The 24,997-nt window shown below is 40.5% G+C and overlaps 1 protein-coding gene across 1 annotated transcript in view; it reads left to right on the forward strand.

The window, feature by feature from the left end:
• LOC119905739 (cadherin-4-like) overlaps window positions 1–24,997 on the forward strand; it is a 262,027-nt gene that overhangs the window by 223,861 nt on the left and 13,169 nt on the right. Inside the window, exons 11-12 of the mRNA XM_038723025.1 lie at window positions 13,540–13,796; window positions 18,249–18,391. Coding sequence (XP_038578953.1) covers window positions 13,540–13,796; window positions 18,249–18,391 — 400 coding nt within the window. The remainder of the gene's footprint in view (window positions 1–13,539; window positions 13,797–18,248; window positions 18,392–24,997) is intronic.

A 24,997-nucleotide genomic window follows, 5' to 3' on the forward strand; every position in this document is an offset into this window, starting at 1 on the left:
CCACACCCAAACTTACAGCTCCATTAAATAAAATAGAAAGTTCAATTAACTTAACGTTATGTTACTGCAATTTTTGTTTCAAGATTCACCACTTATCAGATAATTATGAAGCAGCTGCCGGGTCAGCAGACAGACACAGCAATCCTCAACAGCCTCTTGTAACGTTAAATTTGGTCACAAGTGAACTGCACTCACCACATTCAGAGTACAACTGAAGAGTCTGTGAAAATGTCACATAAAATATCAGCGCTAAGTATTGCATCCAGTCCAGTCTGAAAGTCTAATGTCAAAGCTGCAAGGAAAATTGAGATCTGGTGTCAAACTAAACATTCTCAAATCGATGACAGTCCTTCATTTCAAAATGGAGGTTTGTGGTGGTTTTGCGGTCTGTAATATACTGTATTTAGATTTAGAGTAATATTTTCCCAGAATGCATGAAATATACAGTAACATACTGTCCACCGCTTATACAGTTGGAAACAGTTAAAAATACAGTAATAATACTAAAAGTATAAAAATAAATTCAGTGTATAGTCGACGATGTTAAATGACCATGGAGTCGATCACTTGGTCATCCATGTACTGTTTGCAGGCCTGCATTAACCTGCAGTAGGCCTGAGCCTCAGAGGTTTTGGTAGGCCCCAATAAAAACAATAAAAATCTAATGACCACGTTTATCTAACTTTGCGCGACAGTAAGCATGATCGGTATGCGTACAGTAAAGGCAATGAGTCACATTATGACCTTATGAATCTTTTCTAAGGAAGATCTCCTACCAATAGCTACGGAGTCAACACTGTAAAATCAAGATCACAGTAATAATTAGTTGATCAGCAAACACATGAATGCAGCATTGTAGACAATATTTTGTCCTTGTAATCCACGTTTCCATTGCAAATGATAGCCTTTAGATATATTGGAAACTATTCAGAATCCCCCTCCTTAAAGGGGAAGGGGATTAGTATCGTAATCATTAATATGCATTGCAAATAAATTTTCATACACACAAAGCGATTACAGTACTGGTCCTACCAGGCTGGACATGCATTCTGCCATAAAACGTATCCGCCCTCTATAATGCACAGATGTTAATCTGATTCCATTTATTTTGATTTTACAGTGTCACATTTTAGGGTCTAGTTCTAGCTTCCAAACAGTAACATGGATGAGCAAGTGATAAATCCGTGGTCAGTTTATCATTGTCAGACTATTGCAAAAAAATTTTGCTATAAGATAAATATAAGTTCAACTAGTAAATGTAAATCTGGAAGCCATGCATTAGCTTGCTTTGCAAAACCTTTTGATAAAACAACAATACTAAAAGGATAAATAAACAATACATGTTATATTATCAGTTACTTGTTGAACTCGAAGTTCCTTCACAGTGAATGCATGCGCTCCAACTGTCGGGGGAACGCCTTCTATCTGTGGTACCTACCTTGGCACGACACCGGCCCCGATCAGCAGCCTCTCTGTGCTGATACTGGAAATGTGCATGTGTATTGTTGTGGGTTACAGTCAAATGTGTCGTTTGACTTTCCAACAGCCATATACAGTATGTAATTTGGGACACGGACAATAAACCTATTTTGTCATTTAGGTATGAGGATGGTTGCAGCAATGAACCATAATATACAGCTACTGCATTGATGATGCAGGTGTCATGCTTAAACTCATATTTTATTTAAAAAGAAACATATTTTAATTCAATTGATATTCTATAACATATATCTTACTCAAACACAAATTACTTACATTTTGATAACAAATAAGTACTTACTAGGAGTAGAAATATGCAAAAAAATATTATCCTCTGAGGGTATCAAAATCACCAGGATTTTTGCAACTTACAACTCAGCAGGGACATGTCACAAATGTGTTTCAACTCAATACACATCTGACTGGCTTACAATAAAAAGTGAAATTATATAATAAGCTGCTGCATTGGAAGAAACATCTTACAGCAAAAAAGTGATGATGTCTTTATAACAGACATTTCTCACTAATGGGCAACACAAAGAGGAAATCAATTGGAATTTAAAAATTGAGCATTTATATTTAAAGTAGATCTCATGCAGATGTCTATGAAGATTCTCAGTCATCCAGGTCATAGTTACCAAAGAAGGCTAAAATGAAGGGCAACTAGACTTGGTTGAAGCTTCAACCAAGTCCAGTTGCCTTCATTTTAACCTTCGTTGTATAGATCTCATGCAGTCTGAAAATCCTTCTACAGTTAATGTTACTATTAAACAGTAGTTTAATGTTATAAGTGAGTTAAACATTATAACCTTGTTAAATATTTAAAAACTAAGGGATAGTAAAATAAAACAAAATGAAATTTCATAATATGTATTTTATTTTACCTAAAAAAACCATGAGACATGTCTTTCTCTAGTTAAAGTTGCTCCTGTGCAATAAATCGGTTATGTCAATAGAGGGCGATAGAGAGCAAAAAGTGTGTATTCAGAGTACGTACACACACGAAAATCCACACACATTTTCGATTTTGGCATCTTTTGAGGACCTCTCTGAAACTTTGAGAGAAGCATATAAACAGACTCTAGAGGCCATTACAGTGAAAATAAAGTGAGGACCGGCCTAAATGTCCTCACTTTGCAAAATGGTACTCACAAAGGTTAAAAACCCTTGCTTGTCCTCACAAAGATAGCTGTACAAACACAACACACACACACACACACACACACACTGGTATACTTGGGAAGACCCATACAGATATAATTCAGCCCTAAATATGTTGTTTATACAGGGTAGATGACTAAAAGCTCTCTTTTTCAGGAGCCCTGCTCACAGTCAATGCGTTATACACATTAATACCTGCAATATGACATTTAACCTCAGTGTGATCAGTTGGCCACAGAGCAGCCCACTGGAGCAGATCTGGGTTAAGAACCATGCTCAAAGACACCTCAGTGGTGGTACTGAGGGAGGGACGAGCACTGCTCTTTCACTTTCACTAACCAAGTATAGACTCTCACCATTCTCATAGTGACATTTATGGCCGCAGCAGGCATCTGTTTTCAGTGAAAACGAAGACTGCTAGCAAATAAATATGGATGTAAACAATGCTGGATTTAAAACTTTACAAATTAACTTTAACCTTTCAACCTAGTCTTAACATTCAAACAGCTCTCTGAGGAAATGAGGACTAGCCAAAATGTCCTCACTTTCCAAAAATGCCTTCTCTCTCATGGTATAAAACTCAACTGGTCCTCACAAAGACAAACACACAAGCACATGTGTAGACACAAACACAAGTACATGCATATTTCTCTACATTATGTGGTCTCACATAGTATTTTTACATACATTTTATGAATACATTCATGTGTGCACACTTTTTTCTTTGCGAGCAGATAAGAAGTCTCAAACCTTGCAGGATGAAAAATTCGGAGCTTATGTACTGTACATAAACTTCACAGGAAGATGCTACACAGCACGTTGCTGTGCTTCCCTGGTCCACTTTTAGTCAGCACTTTGGCCCTTTGAAACTTTGAAAGTTTCTGCACTCCCTCCCCTTCTTGGGCTGGGATGTTGGAGGTGTTAGGCGCTACAAAAAAACAACACAGGCATCTATTTTTGGTAGTCCTCCTCCCTTGCGCCTCAGTTGCATTCCCTGCCGTCTCTCTCCTCTCTCTGTTCTTTACTTTTGAAATGTCTTCTTCTCTCCTATAAACTCCCACACTGATTCTCTTCTAAAGGTTTCCAGGGTCTGCAGTGGACCTTTAAGAGCTTGTTGACAGTAACAGACCTCAGTCCTTCAGAGGAAGCTGGGTATGCTGCGGTGTTGTTGCAATGCTGAGAGGTTCAGAGGAGCTCTACATAATTACTCCCTTGTCTAATTAGTGAGTGTGTTGTACATGGTGTATACTGGCTGATGGGACAGTCAGGCAAGCACTGCCTCTAAAGATATGGAGAAAGAGAGGCGTGTGTGTGTGGTGTGTGTGTGTGTGTTGCATTTGTGTGTATGTATGGATGTTAATGAGAGTGTGTGTACAAGGTTGGAGTTCAGCATCTTGTCTAGCATCGAGATGAGAGGAACTGAGAGGAGCTGTCTAATCCTCCTGATGTGGCGTCCTGGCCTAATTGGGATATTTACTCGGTAATTAGCAGGTGAGAGAGACGCTGGGAATGTAATTGGGAATCTCAGTGACGAGACACATTATCCAGACAGTCGGCTCCCAGGCCAAATCCTTCCTGCAGCCCATTAACTGCACTCTGGGACAGAAGAAGAGACTGAGGATGCCGGCGAAGAGAGGCCGAACAGAAGCACCCAAGTACAAAATACAAATAAGAGAACCATATTTCAGCTTCCAGTGAAGTGACACTGTGTCATTTCAAAAGATGAAATGGCATTTATCATTCCAACATCTTATTGCTCCATAGATAGTCTATTAATCTCTGTCAGTTGGATCATGTCTTCACATCTGTCCATCAGTCGGACTGAATAAGCAATGTCTTTGATGACATACCCATGGGGAGACTTCACAGTGCAGCCTTCAGATGGTGTGAAGTCTGGATGTGTTCCGCTGAGGAGGTTTCAATGCAGTCGTATAAAATACTTCACCCTTGTGAATCTTTGTTTCAAATAGGACCAGCTATTAGAGAACAGAACACAGGCTCAGCTTTTCCTTTGGGAGTCACAGTCTGTGGCTATAGCTGTAGACTTGAGGAAGAGAAAGTTTTTTTTTTTCTTCTCAAATGAATAACTGCACTCTCTGTGTTCTTTTTATGTTTCCACCTTTCACAGAAAGTGTCCAGTATACCATCATCGTGCAGGCCACGGACATGGAGGGCAACCTGAACTTTGGTCTTTCTAACACAGCCACTGCCATCATCACTGTCACGGACATCAATGACAACCCTCCCATGCTGACCTCCAGAACTGTGAGTTGCTACAAATAAGGGAGTGGCAAAGGGTAACAATTCAGAGGAGGAGAGAGTTCAGAGAAGAGGGTGGAAATGATGAGTATGTTGGAGAAAAAGAAATAGAAATGGCTACAGAGACGAACATTGAGAGGGCAGGAGGAAGAAATGGAAAGTAGAAAGGAAATGCCTATATCACTGTGTTATGTCGTTATACAGGAAGATTTACACGAGGACAGTGGAGGGGGGTTATGAAGTGCAAAGGGTACTTACTCATTTCCTTGTAGTGGATGCAAACACACACACACACAAGTAAAAACTAATCTTGGTTAACCAAGTCCAGTTGCCCTTGACCTTCGTTGGATAACTATGACCTGGATGACTGAGAATCTTCACAGACATCTAATCCATAACACTGACTTTCATCTGCATGAAAACTAGAGCCAGCAAATCGTTAATGATTGTTGTTGTGATAGTGATATTTAGATTCATGATTACATTACAGAAGGTCATTATAAAAGTGGTGTTTGTCAGTGCTGCAAAATATTAGATGTGCAGGCGGAACAGCTGAGGTGGCAGCAGTATTTCTCTCTGACAGCTGGAAAGTGGGGAAAAATCTGAGCTATTATTTGTATGTTTTTTGATGAAATTCTCAAGAAAAACATTTGTATTAAGTGGAGTAGGTGGCACATTTGCATTCTAGTTTCATGTTATGATGAAAAATCTTTCTAGGTGTCTGTATGGCTTCAGGTGTCAGAATTCTGTATGTGTGCTTTCCTATCAGTGGTGATGAGAGCATGTTGGGTAGATAAGGTGCTTAGCTCTGCAACTGCAAGGATAGCAGCTGAAGCGGTATCAGCAGTACAGAATGCTCGGCTCTTTGAGGTTGTAGCAGAGGAGTTAGCATTAGCATTTGCCCCGGGCTATTAAGACCCTATGATGATGAGTTAGCACTGGTAGTAAGCTTGTGTCAGCCATAGAGCTCATCACAGAGCTGCCACATTACAGACAGTAGGAAATGCACAAAGAGAGCGCAAAGGAAGAAAAAAATACACTCAAAGGAGATGGTGAGCAAAAAGAGGGAAAGAGAAGTTGATGAGTTGTCCATCGTGTAGACTCCAAGACGAAAAAGTGACGAGAGAATGATGGGAAGACGAGAAAGAATGAAGGATTTTTTTGGTCACAGGAGCTATTTCTACAGCAGCAGTGATAAAGCATAGACATGCCCTGTTGTAAATCAGAGGCCTTTCCTGACTCGGCATATGCCTCTGATTTAAGATACTCTGCTGATGGTGGCGTATTGATGATAGTGGCCAGTAATAGATTCATATTCTCTAACTGTATTCCACCGTGTTTAAGTGCATTTCCATCATCGCCACAGAGGGAAGTTAATACTATCATGGATATTGATGATAAACTTTAGTGGAGGATTTGGAGCCACGATGAGCACTTTTACCCATTTCCTTCATAAATCACCCATTTTAGTGGGGGGATAACATAAAAGCCATTTTGTTGAGAATGCAGGCCATTATGCAAATATTTAGTGTTTGCAATGAACCCCATAGATCTTTCAACGTGTCCCAGAAATATAAAGTTTGGGGATTTGTCTTTAATGTTGATGATTAATATTTCATCATACTTATCAGAGGCTGCTCTATTTTCACAGCAGCAAAGGGTGGTGTATGTGTACGGATGTGAAGGCTTGGGGTGCTTATTCAGGGCTGCATACATGCTTCACATTATTTCTGTGGTACAGATAGATTAGATTAAAAAAAAATGTATTCATTCTTTTGTTGGTTTATGCATACAGTACTGCAAAAATGACTATCACACATGGTATGGGAAGTTTTGTAGGTATGTTTAGAGAGACCTACAATTGTGGTATCAGGGTCCCTTCTTAAAACATATTTATAGGAGAGCTTTTCCCGATCTTATTTGACTTTATTTATCCCTTTTATTTTATTGTATTTTACTAATTTTATATTAAATTTTCATGCTCTTATCTTTTTTTGTATTATTCTTTACACTTCTTAAAGCACTTTGTAACTTGTTTTTGAAAAGTGCTCTACAAATAAGGATGATTATTATTATTATTATCTCTGTGCAGGATTTACTGCAGTGCATCCTTTGGCTTTCTTCCTTTACTGTCCTCACAAAGTCCAATGATGAAGTTCCCTGTCACTTCTCCCCTCTCTTCTCTCACCTCCCTTGCCTCCTTTAGTCTTTGCTCATTGCCAAAATGGTGGCAGAAGGGTGAGGGTGTGGGCAAAGGGGTGTTTTGTCAAGTGTGAGAAAGCCCACTGCACTCTGTGCCAATCACAATCAAAGAGCTTCCCCCTCCTTTCCTTTAGTCCGGCAGTTGGGGACAAGATGCAGTATTTTAGAAAGAAAAACTACCTGATCAGAGAAAATCCGAGCCTCTGCTGAAAGACACCACGGCCATACAACAATTCACTGTTGAAACAAAATGCCACAATAGTGTACTGCCAAAACCAATAGCAAAGTCTGAGTCAACGCAGTATCCAGCTAATAAATCATTAAGATACTGAAAGAAAGAGAACAACCACAAGGTGTTTCCAAGAGAGACTGAAATGCTCTTTTTCAAAATCACAGATGACAGAATCACAATCCATTATTGACAACAGTGCTACCACAAGTCAAAGCTCACTGTCATAAAAATAAAAGCTGGAGTCTCAAAGAAATAGAGCAATTTGAATCATGGAGAATATGGAGGACTCCTTGCTTCTGGGAAAAAAAGGTCTTTAAATTCTCTTTCATATACAAATAACCTGAATACTACTCAGCATAGCAGTGGTGTTGTCTCCATGAAAATGGTCATGTCAACTGCATTTCTTTTCCTTTTTCTTTTTTTTTTTGCTTGATGTTGAATGGCATTTAATACTACAGGGTCTAGATCAGAGTTGCAAAGTTCAGTTCATTTCAGAAGCATTTTTTGTTATATTGTTTGTTATAATTCTTCTTTACGTCCCGACAGCAAATAATAAATCAAAGGCTTTGTCACAAAAATGAAAAAGGAAAAAATCTGGTAAGATTCCGCAGGACTGTGATAAGCACGGTCAGTCATTACATTCGGGCCATATTAAATTATTGGAATGATTACCTGTCTACCTGTGCTCACTCTGCCATGCACTTATTGTACATTAAAATGTTTGGGGGAGAGGCTTTGGAGGGAGGCCTGAAGGGAGGGAGCTAGGATGTTTTCGAATGGATAGTTTAAAATCTAGCTGTTTGTCCAATGTTGCCTACCCAAGCTTTAATTTCAGTGATTGGAGTCTACTTACTGCAAGTTTTTTGGGACTTAAAAGTTGACTTCCTGTACTTTGCACAGTTGGCTACAGTTTCCACATTTTTTGCATGGACCTGTTTGAAATTAATTTGCTAAGTGATTGGGTCAATGATTTAGAGTTTCATGTGTAGGGAATTCAAAAACTGCCATGCCATCTAAGATTGCCTATGGGAAAAATAAATAAGACTTTTATTACTCCAATTGAGGATGCCGGATGTAACCCCTCCCACTTCCCCACCCTATGACTAGATGATGAGAGTAGAAATCTTATATTGCGGTATTGATAATAAGAGCTGTGAGGGACTTTTCAAAGTCTTCCATCAGATCTGGTTAACTCTTGCCCTTAGTTGTTACTGTGTGCGGAGAACAACAATGCTCAATGGCCCTTAGGAGCCCAAGAGCCATCTCTGAAGTTTTATTTTATTAAATTGGCATTGGGGAGTCCTTGAACCAAACCACTGTAATAAACCACTCAAACACAGACACACACACACACACAGTCAAACATACGACAGGCTGCCTACTTATCCAATGTAGGCAGTGCATCAGGACCACCCGGACTTGTCTGTTGTCTTAAGAATGTCATTGAGTCTCTGAACAGCTCTCCTGACGCAGCCCTCTAATCTGCCCGCTGCTGTCGGCTGTTTGCTGGGTGATGCGAGGGTTGCCAGGCAGGGTATTATGGTTTGTTGGAGTGTTTGGTCTGGGGCTTTGCTCTTTGATATCCTACACTCACATAAGCGGCTCAGTGGCTCTTCCATGCCTGTTACCCATGGTGACACGGTGTATGGTGCTACATGCCTGTTGCCTCAAATGGGGTGAAGACACGCCAACATGCTCACCTTCTGACCCCACGTGATTGGTTAAGAGTCGGTGGGTTGTTCGTGTAGGTGGGGCTGTGGTCGACTTGTGTTTACAGGATAGCGACACAGTTGTTGCTGTTGTTGGTTCGTCTTTGTGGGCTTTATCCCCTGAGCCTGTACAGCTTTGATCCATCCCCACCCAACAACAGACACATGACAGACAGCCGCTCACTCCTCATCAGGCTTATCAGGACAAAGCACATGTGTTTGTACAGCAAGGGGACAAAAAAGCCACTCACATACGCTCTAACAGCTGTTTTAACCCTCCCCACTGCTAGCTCCTTTCTGTTCATCCATTTTCCTCCTTTGTCACTCTGGCTTTCAAAAGAATGAAATATTATTGCTCATCAAGACTGGGCATTTGGAATGCAGAAAAGGCAGAAAACGTTGAAACTGGAACAACGCCCCTGTGTGCATGTGCTTGCTGGTGTGCAACTGTGTTTACTGTTGTTTACCACTCAGCGGTGGTAAAATCGAGATCATTAAACTTACTCTACCTGAAAACCTGAAAGGAGGACTGGCTCTGTAAAGAAAAATGGAAAACATAGATAGGCACTCCATGGCTTTTTGGAGAAATTGGAACACTCAAACAGCTCAATGTATCCCAAAAGACCTCAGCTATAGTCAAAATAGAAATATTTTGAAGCAACAGATCACAAGGTAACGTTTTACATTATTTTCTGCAGTTTTCCGGTGAGGTACCAGAGAACCGAGTGGATGTTGTTGTGGCTAATCTGACGGTGATAGACGCTGACCAACCACACTCGCCTAACTGGAATGCCATCTACAGGATCATCAGCGGAGACCCATCTGGGCACTTCACCATCCGCACTGACCCTGTCACCAATGACGGCATGGTAACCGTTGTGAAGGTAAGATACCAGCCTATCAGGACATGCTCTGCTTCTTGCCTTATAGAGGTCAGCGTGGAAGAAACAGTCACATCCCCTCTGGATTTAAACGCAAGCAATAATAGAATACAGAGTTAAATGTGGACAGGCTGGGGTCTTTGCCTTTCATATGCCCCTTTATGTCCAAATGAGAGATTGGAGGCTGCTGCGCCCTTCAGAAACAGCTCATACACTCACACACAGACTTAAACACAATGGCTGGCGAGACCACTGTAGCAAATTAGCTATTGATTTCTCAATTACAAAGGCAACGGTTTTTATACGCTCATAATGTTCTAGCTGCTATGGTAAATGACAGCAACAACAAAGCCATGTCTTTTAACAACCAGTTATGTTAGTGTTCAACCTCTCAGACAGAGGTTGTGCAGAGGGATTTACCCCATTTGGGTATGTAAAGTTAGTATATATGGGTCTTTAGCATTTGTATTTTTGTGTTCATCCATGAGTGGCTGTCTAAATGTGCTCGCCGTGTCGCATGTGTACAAATAACTTGTTTATTTGTTTGACCCTTAGGACCCAGGGGCATACTCCTCATGTATCCTGCAAATCAAACAATGTTTAAAAAATAACAATAACATCTCCCTAGAATTCCCACAGCACCCTGAGCAATGAACATTGGCATTTTGCTTCTCTTCATTATCTCTAGATGACTGCCTTTTTAATGCATTCCTCTCACTCCCTGATGTAAAATTCAGCAACCGGGTAGCCGTAAGCTTCCATAGAGACCCATGGGAGGTTATCAGGAAATCATAAAATAAGAGACAGGACACCCCCTGGGAAGAAAGGAGAAATAGACTGTCTCAACAAGTAAACAGAGGGGCATCAGCTTGCTCTGGGGAAAGGGAGCCGGAATGGTTCACTTCAGACTATGTGAGATAGGTAAAGTCAAAAAGGCGCTACCTTAGTTTTCCTATTTTACCAAGGGCATCTCCAGCTGCTAGTACAGAGACATCGAATCACACTGATACCCAGGTATGCCGCAATCTCCCACGAGGGACTTCTCCTCTGTAAACAAGGGCTGAAGTCTTAACCAGAACATGTCACACATTTACACTGCTCTCTGGGGAGTTTATGAGACTCATTCTCATTTTGCTGCACAGTAATAGATGCGTAGACAAACAAGCATGCACAAAAACACACAAACAGAGCCGCCTGGTTTGAATGACTCATTAAGATATGTAAATCACAGCTTATGATAAACATGGAAGATGACAGGGTAAGTGGAGAGGAGGAGAGAAGTGAGGCGAAGACAGATTTTCGAGGATTGAGAGAGCCAGACCGCAGAGAGCATAGATCAGAGGTGAGAAGACGAGGGGGTGGGAAGTTGGAGTCCGGCAGAGCAAATTAAGTAAAAGGAAAAGAGAGGAACGGGTGAAGCGATACAGAGGAGATGTAAGATGTGATGGCTCATGGGCAAAAGATGGAAGCCATGTTATTGACCTCTCACCCCTCTGGCTTCCCTCAGGGTGTGTGTGTGTGTGTGTGTGTGTGTGTGTGTGTGTGTGTGTGTGTGTGTGTGTGTGCCTCTGAGCGTGAATGTGTGTTTTCGTTAGCCTACAGCTATACTCTAGACCTCCCTGTGCTCTGAATACCACTGGCTGCAGATCAAAGAGCCTTGAGCGTGGTTTGCTTGTAAATGGGTTCCCCGTGCACCATTGGGTCACACACGAATACATACCCATGTGCTTAGATTTACTCACATCTATGTGCATGCACATACACAAGCAAACTGTAACACCAACTAATACACACACACAAACACATCCACTCCAGTGCCCTTGTCAACCAAGGAGCCTGATTAGAAATGCCTTTTATATCAAGGCTATGCTGGCACACTATCCACTGATAACACTCAGGCAATATAACATACAGATGTGCTCTAAATCATTAACATCACCATCAAACACCCCAGATACAAGCCTTGTGGCGGTAATCATCATCCGCCTATTTAGAAATGTGCCAGCAGTACCTACAAGCAGCGTATTTGTTCTCTTTTTTTATTTTCTTGCTTGTTGTTGTTGTCATTTGAACCTGATCGTGTAGTCTTCATTAGGAGTGTACGGGACTGTCACTCTGGTTTAGGCTCAGCCAGCAAAACCCCCTGTAGAGTACACACACACACACACACACTGAAAAGGCAGAGCCATGACAGCACCCTATGAATAGCCTAAGCTCTGCTGCCTCCTCTTGGGATGTGCGTATGTTTTAGTTTGCATGTGCTGGTTAGTTATTTAGAGAGAATATGAATCCAATTCATCAAGTGGCCACTTTACACGACATCTGTTCATTTATCATGTCCTTTATCATCAACAAGACTCAACGCATATTGCCCAAACACAGGCAGAAAGAGAAATGTTGATAGGGGTTTTAACACTATAATCACCATAATATTTATAGTAATCCCCCTGTGCTTGAATACTTGAAGTTGTTTGCACATAAAAAGTAATGATAATAATACTACCGATAGTAGGTAAGTAGGTAAAGGCTTTCTTTACCTGTAAATCAATAACAAATACTACAATTTCAAGTAAAAAATGTTTTATTTTTACATAAACATAATAATGACAATTATAAATACAGTCCAGAACAATGATATTATTGCAATAAATGCTAAAATATAGAGTTTATAAGAAGTTATTCACTTTGGTGAAATTGTTTGAGGCTACAATTTGTGGTGTGGTTACACTGAATTTTCATATTTGTGCAATGTTGTAATAATATATGTGAAACTGACAAAGTGAAATTTAGCACAAATGTACATATTTTAGAGTTTAGATATGTCTGTGAAGCGTATTGGTGAAACATTGCTGATGTATACAGTAGCCGTGTTTCCATCAACATTTTAATGCGAATTTTGAAGTATCGCATTAGAAAAGGTTGATGGAAACAGCAAAAATCCTTAATTTCGCAAAAAAAGTTTTTACGCTCACTTGAGGTGGTTTTTTCCTTTGTTGAAAAAGAGTAAATGCACTATATGGGACATGGAAACACTTTTTCCGAATAAGTTCTGACGTAGCGAACTTGTAACTCACGTCTGATCAGCTGTTTCTGCTGTCGGCGTCTTGCCCGGTTATGGAGAGTTCTGCATATTTGCAATAATTTCATGCACCTCACGGCTGTTAACGCTCATTTGTGCTGAGAAAAGAGGTGAATGCCAATCTCTCCATTTTTCTAAGATGACCTGCCATCAGGTTCAAGCAACTGGTTTTGTTTCTGGTTTGGAAGCCATACGTCTTCTTTATTACAGCCATGTGTAACGTCAACTAGCTTGCCGTAGCCTTGTTTATTCGCTCTAAACAAGCTGATGGAAACACACATATATCACAATTTCTTTTTTTTTTTTTCTTTTTTGCGACATTTCAAAAGTAAGCTTAAAATTCGCATGACAATTGGATGGAAACATGGCTAGTGATTCATTTGATCTTTCATTCTGGATTTCATCATCTACTAACTATCTTTCACTGTTTACCAAGAGAAGGACAAAAGGCCAATAATTTTGTAATGTTTAGACTACTTGAATTAAGTTTAACTTTAACTTCTCACACACTGCCATTAACATCCTTCCTTCCTTCAGCCAGTAGACTTTGAGATGAACCGTGCCTTCATGCTGACGGTAGTGGTGTCCAACCAGGCCCACCTAGCCAGTGGAATCCAGTCTTCGCTCCAGTCCACAGCTGGGGTCACCATATCTGTCCAGGACGTCAACGAAGCCCCTTACTTCCCCACGAACCCGAAACACATCCGCTTTGAGGAGGGTGTACCTGCTGGCACCAGCCTGACGACCTTCTCAGCCTCAGATCCCGACCGACTACAGATGCAGCAGACAATCAGGTACTGACATTTTGATGCCAGTACTGCAATTTTCTAACTCTGGTACAAAATCATTAAGATCTGATTCGATAAGTTCTGTTTCATATTGTCAGTCCCTAAACCCAGAAAAGCATTGTCTGATAGAAGTCTGACTAGCTGCATTATAAGAACAACCCTGGCAGAAAACCCTCCATATGCACTAACAGCCTCTTGGATAGGTTCCATGTCAGTAGTTAGGGGTCAAAGTTCAACAAGGCGACTATATTTTGGCATCACCCATCTCTCAAAGCCTCACTGCGCGAAGTTTATGAGCCAGCACAGAACTCTGAGTAAGGAGGGTAAGGTTAATAGGGAGCAATAGCCTCTGGGGTAATCAGGAGTGTGTGCATTCTGTAAGTTGCATGAGCATACACATGCAGGTGCACACACACAAACAGCAAAAGAGAGAGTGAACAGGAAATATGAGGGGGTGTGGGTGAGGGGGATAAAGAGAACAGCTGGCTCGAGCCCAAACGCCTGACACAGCATTATATCCACCTGCAGTGTTCTTTCTCTGCGCTAAGCCTCTCTGGATTTTAAATGTAAACCAACCTTTAAATGACCAGCAGGCCTTTCCTCAGTCGTGCTGTCAACTTGACAGTAGCAGTGACTGCATTATGGCCTTTGAAATTCAGAGGTAATCTATTAAGTACACTTTGCTGCGTATTGATATTGCAAAGACACAGGTTTAGATTAGGATCATGTGTGTTTCCACTCATGGTCACATGAAGAATGTCCTTTATTTATTATAGTGAGTGTATTGGTGTAATTTATAACTGATTATAACATGGCTGTTAGCTGTGATAGTAATACCACCTTCTTCCAACCCTCACACTCCAACAGCCCCTTCCTTCCCATTTTCTCTAGGGAAAAGAACCTAAACAAATTTCCCAGCTAATTTCCCAGCAAACGAGAGTAAATTGAGTGTACATTATAATTTAGGAAGATGCCAAAGTCACCAGCTGGGCTCTCTGTGCCTTCTCTCTGTCGCTCTCTCTGTCTCTCATCCTCTCTCCCTGTTGAATTGGCATTGACCTCCCTGTTTTTCCATGACCTGTGCAAGGCTGCAGTACTTTACATCTTGGAATTAAGTTAGCCTTTTACAAGCATTCTGTGGTCTGGCATGGTCTCCAAACACAAACCCAATCTCCTTCCTCTGCTCTTACCACCGGAGGAAGCAGGACTATAGAGATGGCAAATCCCCCACCTCATTCATTTGGATCCATCTGGATAGGATCACTTTCAATCCCCTACACCAGTTCCATAAAAGGTATCTACTTTAGACTGTTATGCAAGGACACTAATCACAGCTGTTCCCCTCGTCACTCGAATTCTCATTATTCTGGAGAAATAGAAATTCAGGGGCTCGTTCTCGTTCTTTCCTTTTCAAACTTTCATCTCACATAACTGATTTCAATGTGCATACCGCCAAACCCTATCAATCAAACATGTCTGCTTGCATGGGGGAGACATGTAGATATGACAACGCTGTTTGTGTTACATGTAATTTATGGCGCATGAGATACACAAAGAGGAGAGATGAGGAGAAGATTTACAGGGAGCTGTAAAAGTCGAAAGTAAGCTGACTCCGGGTCAAGGTTTGAACTTGACAGGTGCTTATCAAAGGAGGGACAGACTGACATGTCCTATTGGGGGTGGATAGGAGGTGATGTGGACAGCAGCAGGGTGGGGGGGAGGGGGGAGAGAGAAGCATCATTCATCACCTGTCAGATACCGGACCAGTAAGGTCGAGACATGGGACTGGAGACAATGGCATAAATGATTACCCAAACCGCCTTGGCTACTCTTAAGACATGCTTTTTTTATCCTCAGGGTCAGTGTTTTGAAAAATAAATGTCACACCTCTCCCTACTGCTTGCTAAGATTACTAACCTGCCAGGCCTAATCATACATTCGGCTATAATCACACACCAACGAAGTCCCAAATGAAACTTTCAAGTAGAGGAGAGCTTGGGAAAGCATTAGAAATAAGATACAGGAAGGAAAAGTGAAACTTTCACACAAAATATTGCATTTAAACCCGATTTTTTTATTCCAAAATAGCACAGGGTAAACAAGAAGTAAACAAGAACTGTTTACCTTTCCAAGGACACCAAAAATTGGCATTGCACTTCATTAAAAAGTTGGCGATGGAGACTGCCAATTGCCCACAGTAAAGTTGTTGACAGCTGGGATTTGTAAACAAAAACACTGCGCTTTCACAATCATCAGTCTAATGGCCAGAGTAGCCCTATAGTTTACTGAGTGCTATCTGAAAAAGTGAAGTGAAAATGAGTGTTCATCACACCGAGCCAACCACATTCTGCCCCTTAACTTATCTAGAGTTTCTTTTAGAACAGAACTAATAATGCAGCAGATTGTCTTTTCAGTGTGTTGGAAATTACCTTGGCTGTAAAGACTGTTCATTCAGGACTTCATTTGCTTCATATAAGCTCTATTACGTCTGCACTGAGGGCTGTTTAGGAGACTTAATTAAAGTGTGGTGGACAGAGCACTCTGCTTTGTGAACAAACCTTTGTGTTATGACTTTTATCATCAGAGAGCACACAGCTACATGTGCTATCATGCAGTGTGGCTGGGAAAGAATAGGTTCGGGTGGTATTTTATAGCCCATTATTGAGGGAAAAAAACTATTGCACCATTTTCTATGCTCTGGGGTTTTCTTTGCATTTTTCTCTGTTCCTGATTTTAAAGGGTCTTAGTTGTAGTTGGAATGCAGATTTTTAAAACTTTGTACAGAGACAGGTAGTTTACCTGAGCTAATTGTCTTCTGACTCTAGATTCATGTAGAGTCAGAAGTGTACATATATTAGAGTGGTAATGTAACTGTTGGCCACAAAGCGAATACAAGTGTTTCCCAAAATGTCTGGTATTTAGGTGAAGTGACCCAGTCTGTCTGCCCTCCAATGAAAAGACAGACAAAGTGTTTCAGTTTGGCATGGCAAAGCCAATAGAGATGCAGTTGGACACAGAATAGCAGTAGGTATCAAGTCAGTCTTAATGAGGATATTAAAACCAGATCATGCAGCCATCCTGCTACTTCCGAATGTCACCTCTCCCTGCCCCTCCCACCCATTCTTGATCATTTTCCTCACTCTTTTATCTCACCTTCCCACTGTGATGGACTCACAGTAGTCCTGGTGGTGATTTCACAGTCTGCCAGTTAGTGGCAGTGGGCTTGGCTAGCCTGTGTGAAACTGTCTAGAGTGTGGGAATGTCATCTCTGTGATCCCCTTCCCCGCACTGTGCTATGCCTGGGATCATGCCCACTACCTGCTGGGAAAATCCCACCTACCTCACTGCAGGAGAGAGATTATGCTCTCTGTCCACCACCCCCCGCCCCCCGCCACCACCCACCCACCCCTCTAGGCTTTCATTCTGCTCCATGTAAGTAGAAATGCACATGCTGTTTTTAAGTCAGCTGTACACTGACTGTAACTACACCAGAATTCAATAAATATAAAAGCAAGGTTAAGGTCAAATCCATTTCAGTTTGGATGGATTTAAAAGCTGGAAGTGTATGTCACATAGCAACACGGCCTTATTGCCCAAACTGACATTTTGTAAATTAAATCGTATTGATGCAGAAACCTTGTTGTGTAAGCTCAAGGTGTCACATGTCCACTGATGATGTGTCACATGTGAAAGTGAGATTGCAGCCAAGAGAGGTAGCAGTTGATGAACTCTGTATCAGAGAGGGAATGAGACATGGATGAGAAGATACTGACGGGGATAAGAAAATGTATGAATACAAAAGCACAGCAAGATGAGGTGAGGCAGCACGGGTCGAGAGAGATCAGATAGAATTGAAAGTGTGGAACGAGTCGAAGCTACAAAAGCCTGAGAAACAAGAACAGTTAGATCAGAGTGAGATTGGGATCCAATCCTGGAGAAGATCCCCTGTTCCTTGCCTGCCCTTTATCCCGGGGGCGTGTCGCCACCTGCTACCACATCCACTTTCCTGTTTAAGGATCAGTACAAAGATCCTATCATCCTGTCTCCATCCTATGTACTCTTTCCCCATACACAGACAGGACCATTTGCAAACATACAAGCACTAAAGCTAGAATGTATACGCAGTTTAGCTTTCCCCAGTCTAAGCAAACACTTCCTAGAATATGTGCATGCAACACACACTTGGGCAGCTGCAGCAGTGCTTAACTAGGGAGGTAATTGACTTCAATGCCTGGTACACAGGAGTGAAAAACGAGGTGAAATTGACTGTACGCTGCAGGCTCTGGAAGAGAAGTCAATGAAGAATTAAACTGTGTGAAGGTCAGGCTGTTGTGCTTTTCTGATTGTGTGTATGTGCAAGCAATCTATGTATGCAGACAAGAGAAAATTCACATTTGCTTGTAAACAGGGAAACGCTAGGGCTAACTTGTCCTTCGATCTGTCCTTGTGTGTCTTTAGGTATTCAAAGCTGAACGACCCTGCAGACTGGTTGTCCATCAACAGAACCAATGGTCAGATCGTAACCACAGCAATGCTCGACCGGGAATCTGTCTATGTTAAAAACAATATATATGAAGCCACATTCCTGGCAACAGACAATGGTAAGAGCCTCTTTTAATGCACATGTTTTATCAGTAAGCATTTTGTTACATTTAAAATCAGAGTGATTGAGGTTGCTGCTTCTTATGTACTAGTTTGTCAGAATGCAGATTCAGAACATGGACAATGTAAATTTTTATCATTTAGTAGACTTTTCATTTAGTTTAGTTTTAATTTAGTAAAATGAAGGGATTATGGGGCTGAATCACAGGACTGGCAATTTATTAGTAATCCTAAAAAAACGACCATTACATGCTACCACACTACCCCCAAACAAAGTATGAAACATCATAGAAAGCACTCTGGAACATGATCTTAGTAATTTTACACATTTCACATTATCTACATCATGTATGTTCCTTATACTCAGGGCTTATGACTAGAGGGTCACCTGTTAAACCCCCCAAACCAGCTGTAGACATGTGGGTGAAATGAGAAAATGAAAAGTTTCCTTATTAAGCAAGGCACTCAATTCAATTCAATTCAAATTAGCTTTATTGGCATGAATGTGTAACAGTATTGCCAAAGCATCATACAAACTACATAAGAACAATCAACCCCATACATTTCATTAAACAAGTAATTAAAGCATATGTGTGTTTGTCTTAGAAAAATTTAAATATAAAAAATTTAAATAAATAAATAAATAAAACAGTAAGAGTTTGCGTGTGTGTGTTAAAAAAAATGAAAATATTAAACATTAAAATAATATAAATAGATAATACCGTAAACGTGTGTGTATATTAATAGACAAAAAATTAAAAAAATTAAGGAATTGATTAAAAAAGAATTTAAATTTAAAAAAAGAATGAAATCAGTATCAAATGTAAAAACAAAACAATTACTAAAATATCAAACAATCAAAATAATAATAATTGAAAATTTGTACAATTATTTATCAGTCTGCTTTTCCACTGGTTGTCCTCACTTCATGGCATGAGGAGACATATGCATATGCATTTGCAGCAATTATTTGACATTTGGGCATTTCTCCCAGTATATAGGGGAGTTTCTGTGTGTATAAATTTGAATTCGGGGTATATTTGGGAAATGTTTGCAAAGTGTTTTTGTCTTAGTGTTTTATACTTAGGGCATGAGGTTAGAAAGTGAAGCTCTGTCTCTACCTGTCCTGTGTCACACTGGCAGCAGAGTCTCTCCTCTTGTGGTAGCCAGCTCTGTCTGTGGTGACCCTTTTCTATGGCCAGGCTGTGTTCACTCAGTCTGTATGTTGTCAACATTTTTCTTATTTTAGGACATTTTATTGTGCTACCAGGTAATTTGCCAGTGTGAATTCTCTTTTTAGGGTCAGATAACATTGTAATTTACTTTTTGTTTTGGTCGTTGCTTTCCAGTATTCAATATATTTTTCTTTCTGCTTGTTGATAATTTGGTTTGGTCTGCTTGAGTTGGTGTTGCTGTCCTGAGGCTGTTGGGGGCTTGTTACTGCAGAGAGCCCCAGGACCAGCCCGCTGAGGGGACTCTTCTCTGGTTTCAGCTCCTGATATGTTAGGGCTTTATGATGGTATGTCTCGGGGTTAACTGATTTTAATTGATTGTAAAATTTAATTGATCTTTTCTGTATTTTTAGTAAGAGGGGGTATTGGCCGAGCTTTGCTCTGCACAGGTTATTTGGTGTTTTTCTCTGCACCTACAGGATGCTCTTACAGAACTCGGTATGGAAAGATTCTATGATTGTTTTGTCCCATTTGTCAAATTCATTATTTAATTTTGGCCCCCAAATTTCACTACCATATAGAAGTATTGGTTCTAGTACAAACTGGAAAATTTTAAGCCAGATTTCAATTGGAATATAGATTTTAATGTTTCTTTTTATTGCATAGAAAGCTCTCCTTGCTTTGTCCCGAAGATCTTTCACAGCCATGTTGAGGTTTCCTGTGTATGTAATATTAAGGCCAAGGTAAGTATAGTTTTTTGTATGTTGTAGTTTAGTGGTGTCTAAATAGAAATTGTGTGTAACCTGATTTCTGTATTGTTTAAGATATCTTTGCCGTGTTTACTGTCAGGGCCCAGGTCTGATAGTGCTGCTGCAAACCTTCTTTAGTAGGTGAAAGCAACACTAAGTCATCTGCATACAGCAGACCTCTGATCTCTGTGCTGTTCAGGATGAGGCCAGGTGCTTTGGAACGCTGTAATTGGTTTGCTATTTCATTGATATATAGATTGAAGAGAATTGGACTGAGATTGCATCCCTGCCTCACTCCCCGGCCCTGGGAGAAGAACACTGTTTGTTTGTTTCCAATCTTTATGGCACATTCACTTTTTGTATACATGTTCTTAATCAAATCATATGTTTTTCCTCCAATGCCACTTTCAAGTAGAATATAGAAAAGGCCCTCGTGCCAGATGGAATCAAAGGCTTTTTCGAAGTCAACAAAACAGGCATATAACTGTCTTTTCGTAATGTTTAAGTCTTGATCAATTAGAGTCTGGAGGGTAAATATATGGTCCATTGTGCGGCAATTTGGCATTTATGCAGAATATTGTGGTCATCAAGAAATTTGACAAGTTGACAGTTGATTAATGATGTTGCAGAATATTTTTCACAGGTTATTTGGGTCATATTTATCTCCGGATTTATGAATTGGGGTTATTAAACCTTTGTTCCAGATGTCTGGAAAATTCCAGTTGCTAGAATAGTACTGAATAGTTTTAGCATAGCCAATCTGATTTTATGGTCTGAGTATTTGATCATTTTGTGGAGGATTCCATCAATACCACAAGACTTTCCTTTCAGGGACTGGATGACTTCTGTTAATTATTGTTCTGTTAGCGGGCAATCTAGAGGGTTTTGGTTGTTTTTTATCACCACCTCCAGAGTTTTCCATTTTTTGAATATCTTGTACTGATCATCATTTTTTGAAATATTACTGTATAATTCACTAAAGTGATTAATCCAAGTATTTCCATCTTGGATCGCCAATTCATCCTGCTGGGTTTTGTTTAGGTTGTTCCATTTCTCCCAGAGCTGGTTGGACTCTAAGGATTCCTCAATTTCACAGAGCTGGTTCTTGCTGTGTTGTTCTTTCTTTGTTTTTAGCGTGTACTTGTATTGCTTCAGAGGGGCCTCATATTGACAGCGTATGTTGTGGTTATCTGGCTCCCTATGCTTTTCATTTGATAATTTCCTTAAAGTTTTCCTTAGGTTTTTGCATTCAGTGTCATTTGTTACCATTCATTTGTTAAGGTTTTGGTGCTGAAGCTTTCAAATTAGACAATAAAGCCAAATGGTGAAATATTGACCCCAGCAGAATTTACACCAGAATTATTCTGGGGAAATGTTTAAGTTAGAAATAAATGAGTTAAATCATGTATGTTTTGATTTTCCAGTGCCTTTTGGTACACCCCCATGCTGTCTGTGGTCCATCTGTATGAGTATGTGCTGTTAAACAGTTCACAGGCACTAGGGGCTCCAGACTTAGACTGAGCCCTTTTCAGATAGATAGTGATTTTGCTGTGGTCTGAGAGGGGTGTGAGGGGGCTGACTATGAAAGCTCTGAGAGACATTGGATTTAGATCTGTAATGAAATAATCTACCATAGTACTGCCACTCACTGCTGATTAAAGTTGAGCCGGAGTTGAATGCTTGTAATGTTGAGAATCTGAATCATTGTTGGAAATGATCTGATGTGTAGGTGAATACAGGTTAGAGGGAAAGGGTCACAAATGTTGTTAAAAATGAAGACATTTGGTGGATTTAGGGGGATATAAAGACATGGAAGCTCTGCAGCATTCAAGTGCAGTGCAGCTGGGTTAGAGTTAGAGAAAATCCTGGATTCACACAACTGGTCACACTCTTGATCCTCTCCTCTCCTCCTTCTTATCATCTGTCCATGACTGCCTTCTCCTTCCCTTTCTCACAGTGTGGCATTTGTTCTGCCTAAAAGTTGAAACTCAAGTTTAACCGAGCACAAACTCAATCACAGCAAACAAATAAGTTCCCTTTTCTCAAGTGGAATTGAGTGCCTTTTCTCGTGGAAAAAGGGAATGCTTTTCCCCTCCCAAATTGCCTTATCATTGACGTGCAGTGCACCTTAAGTTGAGCAGGCTTTGAAACATTGCTGTATTTATAGGTGTGAGCATGTGTGAAAAATGCACTGATTTGAAACACATTTATGTGATCATACAAGTGTGTTTCTGTACTTTATTTTTGCAATGATTGACAATGTCAGACACCATGACGTGTAACCTGCTGTGCTGATGGGAAGGAAAGGCAGCGGGATTAGAGGTTGACTCGCTCCTGTTGTTTGGACTTCACAAACATCTCATTTACTTCCCTCTTTTCTTTCCCTATTATTTTCTGGGCTTCTTTATCATTTCAGTATGTTAACCTATTTTCTTGAAGAACCTATAGACCCTTTTGAAACTTTTTTTTGTCTCCACCAGACCCATAGCCTGGGAAATCTGCAGAGCACATGTTTAATTTGCTCTGGAAGATAAGTTTCACCCCCCTGACCATGCAAATTTCTACCCATCCTGGATCTGGTTGGAACAATCACAAATATTTCTATAGTATGGGGTGGGTTTGATACGATGAGTGACAGAAGGGAGTCACTGTTCCAGATTTGAAAAGTCACCTCAACATCACCCTGGGCTACGTTGCACGTTTTGTTGTTCTTTTTAGTTGTAGGTATCCATTTGCATCCAGAGCCATTTTGAGCTGCACCCCCCCCCCCCCAATTGGAAATTCCAAATGAACTGAGATGTTCCAGACTAATATGCATTTGCAAATAATTTCCTTAAGGTCTAGTTCCAGATTCAAACTAATGGGGGGATGATATGTTGTTTAAATTTTCCATCTGGTTCAGTTTGCATTCACAAAGGGTAAAAAGACAACAAACCCCTCCTGATTTCTACCTGGATATCATACATCACAGCACCGTCAGGTTCATGTTTGTGTTGGCCTGGAGCGCATATCGTCAGACTTTAGAGGGCCAGGCATTTGAACGTCTCGTAAGACATTAAATATTTTAATAATAATGCAGGCATTTCGAGTAAGAAACTCTGCATCAGACGGTCTTATCACAGATCATACCAAGATTTGTTTGTAGTTGGACCATGCAAACTGCTAGTAAAAGTCTATCATAAAAGTGTACCGACCTTTCATCAAGAATAAATATTACATACCGTATTATAATAATTAGCCTGTCTTATTATTATTATTATTAAATTGTACGTATTTGTTGCTACAGTATTTTATATAGCATCTCTTTCATATTTTGATTGTAATTTTTCTATTCTACATATTCATACTGAAGATCAAGCAAGCGTTTGCCCTTCTTCTCCACGGGAGAAATTGCCAAACAGTGAAAACCTGCTTGGTAATAAAAAGTATTTCACATAAAAGGGTACCTTCCTGTGATTTGTTCGAATGGTGTTCACACCAGAAGTGAACTACACCATTGTCATGGTAAACGCTCCAGAGTTCGGTTCATAGTTTAGGCAGCTATGTAACTGTAAGGTTTGGCTGATATTGGAACTGCGGCAAGTCCAAAAGATGAAGCAAGCAGTTACATGTGTATGCATGTTTGTGTGTGTGTGTGTGTGTGTGTGTATCAGTCTGATTATTTGGGTGTTGCTGGAGTGCCAGCTGTCACAGCATGAGAAGGATTATGGTAAGAAGTACTATGAGACAGTAAGGATAGTAGGACAGGACATGGAGAGGTGGTGACAGCATGGTGAGAAGTACTCACTGTACTTATACCATATTTATATGTTGTGCCCCCCCAACGCAATCTGACTACCTCAGACCTTCTGACACATAGTTTTCCTTTTTTCTTAACACCAATGGTGTTGTTGATGTGTTTGTGTGCTCTTCAAAGAACATATGGTAGACTTGCTACAATTCCTTTCAGCATGCCTCACATCTCTGAGCCACCATCAAAAAAAGGAGTTAATACAAATCCTTTTGAGGAATTTACACAGATATAATTATTTATTTAGCTGGTTAAAACCCACATAATTCTCCTATCAGCTGTGGCAAGCTGCTTCCACATGTCCCCCATACATGGCTGGGATTAACAAAGCAGCAGAATGGGAAAGCCTTAGTGTGTGTTTATGTTTGTGTGCGTGTGCGTACGTGTGTGTGTGTGTGTTTGAACCTGTGTTTATGAACCACATGTGCTCATGGTTCAGAATGTACAGTACATGTGTTAAATTTGGATTTAAATCTGTACATTATGTGTGTGCAAGAATCCACTTATAATGAAATTGCTAGAAGATGTTTAAAGGTGGAGTTAGCAATTCTAATCTAATACATGTCTTTTTGTCAAATTCAGCGTATATCTGCTCACTGCCAGCTAGCTGTCCTTTCTGTGTGTGCGCTGAAAAAAAAATCTGGTGTTTGTACACAGACTTGGCTCTGTAAATGGGAAACAAACAAAGTGGTCTGCACCCCACCACACAACACTATTCTAGCCGTTCCAACCATGATTTGTGTGTCAGGTAACGTTACATGACTTGCCCACAGACATTCAGCTTACTTTCTCCTTTGCCAAGACATGCTGTTGTTGTGATGTTAGCTATAGTAGCAGGAAAGTTGTGAGTATTGCTGTTTGGAGCTGTTGTGCTGGCTCTGGGACCATCTCGTC

This window comes from Micropterus salmoides, unplaced genomic scaffold (assembly GCF_014851395.1).
Source record: "Micropterus salmoides isolate LMB-PRFRI ecotype aquatic unplaced genomic scaffold, ASM1485139v1 Ms_hic_scaffold_16, whole genome shotgun sequence".
Lineage (NCBI taxonomy): Eukaryota > Metazoa > Chordata > Actinopteri > Centrarchiformes > Centrarchidae > Micropterus > Micropterus salmoides.